This window comes from Lytechinus pictus, chromosome 3, assembly GCF_037042905.1.
Source record: "Lytechinus pictus isolate F3 Inbred chromosome 3, Lp3.0, whole genome shotgun sequence".
In the NCBI taxonomy this organism is placed as follows: Eukaryota; Metazoa; Echinodermata; class Echinoidea; order Temnopleuroida; family Toxopneustidae; genus Lytechinus; species Lytechinus pictus.
Window position 1 is genome coordinate 52,989,935 of NC_087247.1, and position 12,565 is coordinate 53,002,499.

Here is a 12,565-nt window from a genome sequence, read left to right on the forward strand (position 1 = left end):
CGATTGATTTCCAATAGAAAGGTAAGTTATACTTTCTTGTGCAGTAAGTAAACTAGCAATCAATTGCAATGTTGGGATTGATTGCATGACTTATGAGATCGATTATGAGACCTAACTTTGACTTTCAATTTGTGAATTTCATAATACATGCACACAAGTTGTATCCTGATTGTAATGTCACTCATTCATGTTAATCTTGAGAGATTGGTTTTCCACAATGTACTCAATACCATGTATGAATTACATTCATTGTATTTCAAGTTGTTTACAAACCTCATTCAAACACTACAGTTTTCTTGGGATCCCATTTATAGTTCTATGCATTAATATTTATTCTTGTTGCACTTGGGATTCATTGTTCACTTAAACTTCTATTTTCCAATTCTTACTGGCACCCCATGCTATCTGGTATGTCTTGGGGAAAAAGTCAACACACAGCTCTGAATGAACGCAGGTGGCGCATGTATTATGTAACTTACAAATTGTTTCAGAAATCTTGGATAGTTTTCCATATTCAAATAATGTTTTATGTTTTTTTTTTCTCTTATAATCTCTGATTAACATACCCTCTTTTATCTCTCCTTTTCATTTTAATCGCTCTACTATTCTTCGTTAAATTATGAAGACCCAAGAAAATTTTGCAGTAGGTTTCAGGTTCTTGTGTTTTTCCTCACATTATCTTTGTTTGCACACACATCTGTTTATATATTTATATATTTTCCTTCATTTTGTAATTTGCAAAGTTTATATTATGCCCTCTTTTTTACCCATTTTACATATTGTTATCATATTTACATCACCTTTGGTGTGCATACACCTTTTTAAAACATGTATATATCAAATGAGACTTGGATTTGTAATCATATTTTGAATTCATGTTTACCCATTTAATTTACCTAGTTTTTATTCATATTTTTTCTTATTCTAATACACTTTTTGGTTTTAATTCATTTTGATTTAGATATGATTTTCATAATCACATACCTAACCTTTTTTTTTTAATTTGCAAAGTTTCAGGAAAAAATCAATTAAATCTTATATTCCATTCTAACTACTATTTAAAAAAAAATGAGTTTAGCAACATTTGTACTTGTTAATATTTTTAATGGTGAAGGAGATATGAGAATTAATAAGATTTACATTTACATTGATTGCTTCTTGCTCTCTTTGGTGTTTAACAGCCAAAAAATACACAAGGGCAAACTCTTATTGACCCCCACACACACACACAACAAAAACTGTTAGTTTGCAAGAACCTTTTATTGCTTTAGGATCAATACAAAATTTTATTTGGCATCAACAAAGTAGAATTAGCCCGTGTACAGAAAATTTATTTTCTTCAGTTTTTGTGGAAGCTTTCCCTTTACTGTGATTGGTGTTGGTTTTATTCTACTCCCTGATATGAAATTGTGATAAAGTATGCATGTTGTCTCCCCCTTGTGTTTTCATTCAAGTAACTTTATCTACTGTTGTGTACTGTTATTCCACCTAGCCCACCCATATACATTTGTTGCATTTTTATGAAACAATATATTGGGGTTTTAATCATCACTCTATTTGTATATTGATGGAAAAAGAACACAATTGTCCTTTATGTTCTTGTTGTTAGACCATAAAGTTCTAATTCTTAAAAACGGACATGCTGAAGCTTTTCCACATGCATTAATTGGAGTAAAATTGCATGAATGACTAGAAAGCTAGAGCAAAACAATGTAGGGGAGATCGGGGTTAGTTGGAACATTTTTGACAAAAATGGCTGTAAAATCCAAATAGATTTTATTTGAGAAACAATCAATATATCAGCTTGAAGCATATATCTAAGGGCTTCAAATGTACCCCATAAAATTTTTAACTCTATGATGGTTACTGAAAAAAATCCACCTTGAACAAGACCATAAGTTTGAACATGGTATGGGATAAGTTGGAACACTGCATGGTCAATTAAGAATTATACTAAAACTACTTACAACCGTAATATTACTTGGTTTTAGCCTATTTGCTTTATTTTTTTTCAAGTTCAAAATATTAAAGTGGATTTGATGAACTTTATGTTTTCTATTATACAGCCACTAACACAAGCCAACTGTGTAGTAGAATTCCGCTTATTTGTGTGCGTTTGACTTTACATGCAATTACTAAGTGTATCAGCAATTTCATGTACTTCTGCATCAAATTTACATGACAAAAAGTAATTGTTTATATCTTTTCAAATTAATTATGCAAATAAACATGAAATTTGCCCTAAATTTTGAGGGTTTTTTGGTATGTTTTTGCCTTTAACTCTATTCATTAAGCTAGTAGAATGCTAATTTTTGGTGAGAGTATCAATTTTTACCTTTATAACAAATATCCACAAAAAATTGCTAAAAATATAATTTCTTATGTATTTTTGTTTTTTAAATTTGTATTTCTTTGTTTCTTCGAACCTTTGTTTTTATTGTTTTTTCCGATGAGCTTTGTCGGGGACTCTTTTGCGATCATAAATAGCATAAAATAAATCAATTTGAACCAACAAAAGTAAAAATAATCATCGTTTATGAATTTTGGTTGAAAAACACAATTTGCATTGACCTTGTCCATGGAATCACGTTTTTGAGCAATTTGGGGTCCGACAGGCATGTACAAAATGTTGCGTTATTTCGAAACCGCGAACCCAGACATTGCAAATTTGGTCTCAAAAGATGCGCAAGATTTGAAAGTAAAAAGTCAGTGAGCGGTGGGGTCAAAAAAATTCGCGCGGCGGCGTAGTGATGAAATTTGTTGAGGGGGGCTCAAATTGACCCCCCTCCCCAGTTTGATAAGGGTTAATATTGCATTAGGGGCCTACAATAGGCCTTAAATGCACACTCAGACCTAACTGAGAAACAAAACAAGCATGGTATACAATACATGTTCAGAAGAGTGTGAAATACTGTCTACGTTTTTTTCTCATATCCAATGTTTTTATTCATAATTATTTTTGGGGTAAAATGGAACATGTTCCAACTAGCCCCGTCAATTTTGTTCCAACTAACCCCAGAGGCCCATTTGACATTTATAAGCTTATAGCACAAAAAAGGGACTTCACCATGGCATATTAATAACCTTATTTTGTAGCCGGGGGGGGGGGGGGGGCACTCAGTATATAATGCATAGTGGGTATGTGCCACGGAGGGGACCCCCATTTTTACACTCAAATTTCCGTTCCAAGGCATAGCATTTTTGTCTTATTGAGAAAAAAAACAAAGAAAGCCGCTCCAAAGCATAGCATTTTCTTCTTATCGAGAAAAAAGAAGAAAGAAATCCGCTCCAAAGGCAAAGCTTCGCATATTTTTCGTTACGCCGTTCCGGTCGCATTGATCTGCTACAATGAGCTGCAGTTTTGGTAAAAAGCGGCCGCAGAGCGCTGTCCGACCATCGCCTCTGCCCGAGCGCACCCGGCGGAGGCCGCGCTAGCTGCACCATGCACGCATGCCCGTTCCATAGGGATGCATACGCACTCACACGATCCGTTCCAAGGACCCCCGTCTTCACAAACATTTGTAGTTCCGAAGCCCGTTCCGAGGACCCTCCTTTTTACAATAAGCCCTCTCCAAGTCCCCCGTTTTTTGTCTCGCCCGCGGCACACCCCTACCACTTTTTAGGTCGAGTGCCCCCCCCCCCCCCCCCCCGGGTTTTGTAGCTTGGTACAAGTGTCCATTATACCCCCTAACAGACCAACTTGATCTATAAACTTCTATGAGATAATACAAAAATTCTGAAAGAGAAAAAAATTACTCAGGTGAAAAAACAAAAAATCCTTTCCAACTTCACCAGGCTTGTTGCACATGTGTTGTCTGTAATATGGTGGATGGCTGTTGATAATAGCAATAAATTGAGGGCATTATTGCATAAATTTATTTAAAGGCGTAAAGAAAATTACAATGTTTCAACTTACCCCGCGTTCCAACTAACCCCGATCTCCCCTATAATAGAACAGTATGAATTGAAAAGCTACAGTATGTCCGTATTTAAGGCTATTTTACTATTATTTTATTACACTTATTTAGTTCTAATTCTGATATGGAAATAAATACAGCTTAGAAAAAAAGGAAATTTACACAAACGCATGATGTCTGGCTGTTTTGATATGGAGGAAAGCAAGTGCAGTGGTGTTGTTATTGTTTAGAATTGCTTGATTCCTTTGTTTTGCTCTTGTGAATATATTAAGTCTTCAATTTTGTTTTGTTTTGTTTCAGTTGCTTATTATTATCTTTTTATTTTGTTTAATTTTTGATACATTATCAAAGATATATATTCTTTTAATATGTTTTTGAAATTATAATCCACTTAATATTTTATGGTTTTATGAGATATTCACAGGTTTTTTTTTTTATATTCTTCCATTTTAGTTTTATTCCATACTTTGCAGCTCATTCTACATATTCCTTTTCCACTCTTGTAATCAGTGTGTATTATATACACCCTTCAAAGTTCTGACTTAAAAATAGCATATGCAACTGGCTGTCTCTAAGTGTCTCTCGTGTCTTGTAATTCTCTCTCTCTTTTTTTCTCTTTGCTACCCTCAATATTTTTTTTCCATATATTATTGTAATGTGATAGTGATATTGTTTCAATGTATCATCATTTTAATAGATCATTACATTGTTTAATCAAAGTTTAAAATATTTGGTCAATGCAGAATATGTTCAACACATCAGAAATGTGCAAACAGTCATGACCAGGACTGGAATTGCACTTTGGGTCTGATATAGTTGTCTTTGTATCATAGTTTTTGTGTTTCCCTAAATATTTGTAGGATTATGTGATGATATATTGAACGTAATTGATAAAATTATGTATGATTCTTAAGTAAAGTTTAAATGTATGCAGAAACATTCTCTCAAGCTAATAATGTTTGTATGTATTTTGCTTATGTTTTTTTAAAGATGGGGGGGGGGGAGCAATGTGTTTACTACTTATCACATCACCAAAAATATAGTCCACCAGTCTTATCCTTTCTTCATTCCCTTTGTCCATTGAACAGCATGGTAAGGTACCGGAGAGAAGGGTCTACCACTTCCATTACACAGACTGGCCTGATCATGGCGTCCCTCCCTACACACTCCCAGTGCTGTCCTTCATCCAGCGTTCATCGGCTGCTAATCCTCCGGATGCTGGACCAATCATTGTCCATTGCAGGTAAGCATTTAACAAGTAAAAAAACAAACGGCAAACAGCTTTGATATTATGCTGTTGTATAACTATGGGGGAAAAACTAGAATTAAAGTTTTTGATTTCTAAATGAATGATTGTACACCCCAGCCATCAGAGTTATGTACACATTATCTACTCCATGGGGAATATTCTAGCTCCTAGCATGGCACCATGGGATTTCTTGTTTCATTTATTTGCTTTATACTACTGGAGATTTTCTTTCATCATATATTTAGAACAGAGGCGGTGGAACGTCAGGCTCATACAATGAAAGTGGAGGGGCACCTATTGTTTGGCAGACAAAAGGTGCCCCTCCACTTTCTTTGTCTGAGCCCGATGTTCCGCTGCCTCTGATTTAGAATATATTATCACAGTATTTTTGTAAACTTAATGATATCATCACAAATGCTTTTCTCTTCTTTAAATTTTTTTTTTCTTTCAGTGCTGGGGTAGGTAGAACAGGCACTTACATTGTGATTGACACCATGTTAAAACAGATGCAAGCTGAGGAGAAAGTCAATGTCTTTGGATTCCTCAAGAGAATAAGAACCCAGAGGAATTACTTGGTACAGACAGAGGTATGTGGTGGGCTATTAAAGGTTTTACTTTTGACTCCTTTTTATGTTGTGTAGCCTGACATGCCCTTATTCCCTTTTTTTGCTTCATGATCACTACTGCCCATGAAAATAAAGCCAGCATCATGAATTTAAAAACTTGTCTATATGAGGAATAGATTAAGGAAATGTCTGAATGCCACTTAATCAATTTAAAAATCGACTATGATTCTAGTGATAAATAACAATTTTGTGTGCGTGTTTTTTTAATAATTATGCTGTAATATCTTGATACTCTGTTCACTTGATTTTGAGTGGCCCTTGAAAATACAAGGGGGAGAGGGGAATGTATGACTAGAAAGCCAGTCCCATAATTGGTATATCCTGTTTATGAGATAGAAAATGATTCAATGGTTCCCATAACCTTTGTCATTATTCCATTCACCTGATTAAAGGGACTGTTGTGGAATATTCTGTCATGGATCACCACAAAAGATTTGTTTAGGATTTATGGTTAGGATAAGGGTGAAGACTAGTTGCAGGACTTTAATATGGTTAAGGTGGCTAAGAAAAATGCTAAGACAGCCTGATGCTTCTAAGAAACTCGAGAACCAATGGCTTGTTTTCCTTTCTGATGGATGATGTAATGAAAGCTTTTACATTACTTAACTATAGAGCACTAAACTTGGGTTGTAAGATGCATTGTGTTATGCCAAACTATGTAAAGGGGGTATAGGTATGCTGACAATTTCTCTCCAAGGTATGATGAAATCAGTACCATTATGTGTTTGATTTTATCAGGAACAATACGTATTCATTCATGATGTCCTACTGGAGTGGTTGAGAGCAGGTAATACAGTAGTTAAATCAACAGAGCTCAGACAGTACGTGGATAGAATGACGTTACCTGATGAAGTTGGAAGGATTGTCCTGGATGAGCAGTTCAATGTAAGTTTCTAGGTTTGTTATCTCTCTGAAGTTAATATGTACAATAGACTTGTAAAATGATTGAATTTTATCTTTGAAGAAATGCTTAGTGGTAGAAATAAGACATGTCTTGCTTCGTATCATTTGTGTGTAACTTTTTTTATTAGTGCACATAACTGTCTATTCAAAATCCATATTTTTTTTACTAATTGTTTTTCAGCAGAGAAAGAGAAGAGTACTTGAATATTTTGGTGAATGTTTGATGCTGTGCTATGCCATGATGTCTTTTATGCAGGCTGAATATTGTGGTTAAGTTGTTGAGTTTTGTATGGGAGAATAAATACAATCTTGTTTGATTGAATATTATTTATGCAAAGTTTTAAAGATCATTTTGGACTATGAGTGTAATGTTTCTTTTCAGTCTAGAGATTATTTTGAGGAGATCTTACTGTTCATCAATATCAGATGATACATTTTTCTTTTGCTTGTTTTTTTTTGTTACTATCTGCACATGAATGAACATTAAGAAATTGTGGTTTAAGAATTTTTCATGCTAAGAACAATACCTTCTCAACCAGTACAAAATGAAATATGGCTTTACTTTTTTTTTTCTTACCAGCTTATAATGAAAATGAAGCCCAGAGATTACGAGTTCAACAAGGCAAGACAGAGTAAACACAAGAATAGAGAAATGGAGCTTATTCCAGGTACAATATCTCACCACTCTCTTCATACATTGATGTTATGTAGGTGTAATGTGTGAATGGATTCAGCAAAATTTGCTTTAATTTCTTTTTTAAAAAAATGAGCAATTTCTATGACATATCTGCTCATGGATGTCTCAAATACCACTATTCTACTGTCCTCTAACAGCTTATAGCTTGTCATTGATTACAAGTTTTATGATAAAAAATTCTGGCACTTCTTAGTAATACTAAGGTTGATATTTTCACACTAGCTGAAGAACACTTCTCAAGATTTTGTCATTTTATTGGTTTACCATAGTAATATTTGCTTTAACAGCAGCAAAAATATGAGTAGGCCTATACCTTGCAATAGTAGTCCTGTTCTACACAGTTGTAATGATAAAGGCTATTTTCTTTTTAATGTTTACTATTGAAAATGAAAAATGGAAACTTAATTATCATCTGCAAGTACTTTCAATGTTTTAAAGAAGTATTTCTTTTAATCACCAGGATTTTTCAGATTCAAATTCCAATTTAGATACAGATTTTATTGATCTATATTAAAAACTTAGAAATTTGCCTTTCATGAATATGAAGCATATAAATAATCACTAGAGAAATTGGTTACTTATGAATAAATATGTACAACATGAAAAGGAATTAGTAAATAACTTACCCTTTAAATAAAGAGAATGTGAAGTAGGTGAATAAAAAAAAAAGTAGAGCATAATGGAGAGGATGGGAGAGACCATGCTGGGGAAAGAGAAAGAAGTCAGATAGAGAGAGAGAGTGTGTGTGTTAGATACAGGAAATGGATACAATGAAGAAAGGAAAGTGAGAGAAACCAGAAGGAGGGAAGGAGAGATTGAGGCTAAAAAGGAATAGAAAGTAGGCATCACAAGACAAAGAGAAACTACACAGCTGCACATTAAAAGTAATTTCCAATGTTTATCTTATTATTTCATTGTTGTTTTTATCACCAATATTGTTTAAATGTTCACTTTTTTATCCCCTGTTTGAATTTTGTAATGTTATAGTTGAGAGGAGTCGAGTACCTATCTCAGGAGTACCTGGTGTGGATGGTTATATCAATGCTTCATTCTTACAGGTATCCATTCATTCTTGCTTTCATGTTCTCTATTCTGACCAAATATTAATGAGTAATTGAATATCCCCCTGATGTCATTCCTTTCCTCTTTTACTCATTAATTATTCCTGTTTTCCTTTTCTATCCACTCTTTATTTGCAAAATTGTGTTACTTATTTTTTCTTCTACACCTGTCTTATTATCTCTCTTTTTCTTACTTTATCCTTGTATTTTCCCCCTCAACTCTTCCTCTTTCTGTTTCCCCTATTCCCCCTATAAATGTAATTCTTTATTTCATTACCATTAAAAAAAAAAGTAATATAGATCAGATTTAAATTAACAGATTAACATTTTAAAGAAATGCGGTCTAAAATAGAGCATATGGAAATAGAAATGAGGGGGGTCCCCTTTCCTCCCCACTCAGAATATCTCTCTACTTGCAGGCCTCCTTTGTTAGACCATTATTGCCTATGCTTATAAATAATTCTCTGTAATTGCACTTTCAACACTTAAATTGCCAATAGAATCTTGTGTGTTATTTCCTGTAGGTCTATTACTTAAAGTACTTAGTTGAGAGTACTGTAATATGATGCCTGTATTATACAAATTCATTGTATGCAAAGAACTTGGAAGAACATTGTTTAACTTGAACATGGCATAAATCAAAGTATTTGCTTGTCTTCTTTTGAATTGATAGAATGTTTACTTAACAGAATATTATGATAATTGGGAAAGTGGCCAATCTAATGATATCTGACAGAGATGTTACATGTACATTTGTACAATTTTTTTCATTAGAAAAGCGTGTAAACAATATATATCCCGCAATAAAAAAAAATCTCATATTATTTCTCCAGGGATACCGACGTCAGAATGAGTACATCGTGACCCAGTATCCATCCTTGGACACCATGGAAGACTTTTGGAAGATGCTTTGGGAACATAATTCTACCACCATCGTCACCCTGACTGACGATCAGAAGGTCCAGGTGAAGGTCTTGTGTCAATCCGCTGCTTCTAACTCTTTTCTTAACCTTATTTTAAGTTGCTTAGAATTTAAAAAGCTTATTTATGTTGTCAAAGCTGTCATACCAGTGGCTCTTTTACTATCAAAATACCCCAAATTAAAAAAATATTTAACAAATTAAGCAATAAAATTGACAAGTGGTCTTTCAGTTGCCATGGTAGCATTTAGTAACCAATGCCTTTCAGCCAATCAAACCCAAGGATTTACTGAAATTGTCATTGAATGATATTTGTCATTTGTTGCCCTGATTAGAAACAAATATCAACTTGAGCAGGTTATATTCATCCTTCCATAGACTCTTTTTGATATAGGATTAGAAAAATTTTGAAGATATATTTAAAATTTAACATTAGCCTGCCATTATTAATCATGATAGTGATCATGATATTCAGCTTAGTTCAACTCTTGGTATTGATTCCATTGGTTGGCTTTATAAGGATGGTTTGGGTCAATTAAAGTGGAATGTAGTAGTGTATCTTAGATATAGGATTTGAAAGGTGAAGACCCTTATGTGAATTTGAATATCCTTACAAATTTTCTGGTATAAATAACATCTATAAACATTGTAATATACCATTGATAAAAAGGGACAAAAGCATTGGACCTGCTGATGATCAAAATTTAAATATTAAATCGATTTTGCTTGATAAAACAATTTTCATGTGAGTTGTTGTTGCAGTGAGATGCAACAAACTGTGAATTCTAACCCTTTGTACAATCTGCGTTCTTAAATAGATATATACTTTAATGAATGCCAGCTGATCTTTTCATTGTTGTTTCTTTCGAATCTCTGCTCATGCAAATTTGACTCATTTCAATTTAAGAATTGTTCATGGATCATCAAAGTTTTGTTTATTTCTGGGTTTTTGCATAATAAGCCTTATTGTTATGCTTTTTTTCCCTACTATGCAATCTCTGCTTTTGCTTTGTTGACACAGACCACTTAATATTCTGTATTTATCTATCTGTATCCAAATCTATATATCTTCTTCTTATTATTGCAAAATAAGAGCTTTATTGTAACTTGGTTTCTTTCAAACATGCCATAATTTACCTGTGGGTAATAGACCTTGTGATAAAGGGGTTATTTTATCTCTTTATGGTCTGAGGAAATGAAATATAAAGTGAAAAAAAGCTTGATATATCAAGATAAAGCTCATATGGGCATGAAAACTGTATATGAGATTCTGCTGCTTGTACTTCTGCATGGTATTATGGAATGAAGTTATATATTGTTACATATTAGTATAGTATATTCTGTACTATATTTGTCATTTGACATTTTAAATGTGGGTTAAATTAAGAGTCACCACAATACATGAGTATCACCACTTGTCCCAAATCTAGCTCATTTTCTTAGAAACACTGAATGATTCTATTAGGAATTGAGCACATTAACTTGAGGCTCCAAGGGTTTCATGATTTCAACAAGATTTACTGAGCTATTACTGGAGATATTTTGGTAAGGTTGAAAGGATATACCAATGATCGGCAACCGCCAATAACAAGGATCATAGTCATTAAGATGATTCCTAGCTTAAACCAACGACCGTTGACTGATGTGAAGAAAAGTACTTTTACTACTTTAATTGGTATAAGATGAATAGTCTTGACCAACCATCATCTTGGTCAAGGATTCCCAAGAGTGACCAATTTTGGGTAGGATTATGTCGCGATAGACTTACTTTTACTAATAAAAGACATGTGACCTAATTGGTTGTATCCTCTCCGCCTCTGTGTGATCTCCAATGAGGTCATCAGATAGATAACTTTAGATTGAAACATACAGTTTTTCTTTATAAGGTGGGCTAGTAATGAGGTTTCTATTTGTCATCAAGGTTCAGTTACAATCCATACGTCCAGGTTTCATTAACGGAAATACATGAGATGATTTAATTTACAACCAAATAATTTTACCCCTTACACAGATATATATATTATCATTACCACAATTTAGCAATTCCTTTAGCTGTGTATTGGAAGATACTAGTTGGGACATAGGTATAGCAACTGATTTTATGATATATTGGGTTCATTACACTTTTAAAGATTGCTCAGTATCAGTGGAATCATTCTAGAACGATGTAGTAACGTAGTCTGAAACCAAGAGCATCTATGATCATTGGTTAACATATACCTGAATTATGTGGCCTTTATTCACAAAAATGTGTACTTTAAAATGAAACCATGGTTTAACTCACTGATCAGACTATGGGTAGCCAAACAATTACATTTGATATATCAGCTCAGCTTTTTTTTTTCCTTTGTACTCCAAAATTATATCAAAATGGCAAGTACAATTCTTCTTCACTGTTTCTTGTCCATAGAAGCACAAGACAAAAAGTCCAGTAAGTGTACTAATAACACAATGTCACATTTGGCTACCATTTGATGAATCTAAACAATGGTCAACTTTGATAACATCTTTGTGAATGCAGAGTTATGCCATTAACTTTAGCGCATAAATTTGACTTTTCAATCATTTTTATTGACCTATGACTTGTAGGAAGATGAACCTATCTACTGGCCAACCAATGTAGATGAACCCTTGACCCTTGGAGCATTGACTATCACACTGTGTGAGGAGGAACACTCTAATATCTCCTTTATTACAAGAGAATTCTTGGTCCAGTCATCACAGGTAATCATACTCTCATATCCATTCACTGCTAAATATTTTGCTTTTTGTTAAAAATTCCACGTTATTTTACTCCATTCAAATTTTAGGTATCTAATTATTACATCTGTTAGAGTGATGTTGCAGGATTAATTACATTATCTATTAAACCAAAAATGTCCTACCAGTAGACCACTTCACACATCTGCTCATATATACAATCAATTTAAGGGTTTATACAGAATCTGCATGGCCTCTTTGGTCTAGCAGTTATACACCTTTTAACCCTAAGTAGACTGGGGGGGGGGGGGGGGCTGGCTGGTTCAGCCCCCTTCAACATTTTTTGTGATAAATCCACTACGCAATTTTTTTTTACCGTGTCACTCTCTGATTTTCTCCTTTCAAGTCTCGCGCAACTTTTGAGACCAAAATTGCGACCCCCGGGTACGCGGTTCCGATATTACACAACATTTTGTAAGTGCATGCAGGACC

General features: G+C 33.9%; 1 protein-coding gene across 3 annotated transcripts in view; it reads left to right on the forward strand.

Annotated features, from left to right (window-relative positions):
- LOC129257022 (receptor-type tyrosine-protein phosphatase gamma-like) overlaps positions 1 to 12,565 on the forward strand; it is a 48,084-nt gene that overhangs the window by 27,085 nt on the left and 8,434 nt on the right. Inside the window, exons 9-16 of one of the 3 annotated variants that reach the window (XM_054895252.2) lie at positions 626 to 643; positions 5,006 to 5,160; positions 5,618 to 5,753; positions 6,531 to 6,677; positions 7,276 to 7,363; positions 8,380 to 8,450; positions 9,287 to 9,424; positions 11,963 to 12,097. In XM_054895252.2, the coding sequence (XP_054751227.1) occupies positions 626 to 643; positions 5,006 to 5,160; positions 5,618 to 5,753; positions 6,531 to 6,677; positions 7,276 to 7,363; positions 8,380 to 8,450; positions 9,287 to 9,424; positions 11,963 to 12,097 (888 nt within the window). The remainder of the gene's footprint in view (positions 1 to 625; positions 644 to 5,005; positions 5,161 to 5,617; positions 5,754 to 6,530; positions 6,678 to 7,275; positions 7,364 to 8,379; positions 8,451 to 9,286; positions 9,425 to 11,962; positions 12,098 to 12,565) is intronic. The other 2 variants (XM_054895253.2, XM_054895254.2) reach the window with 2 other exon arrangements.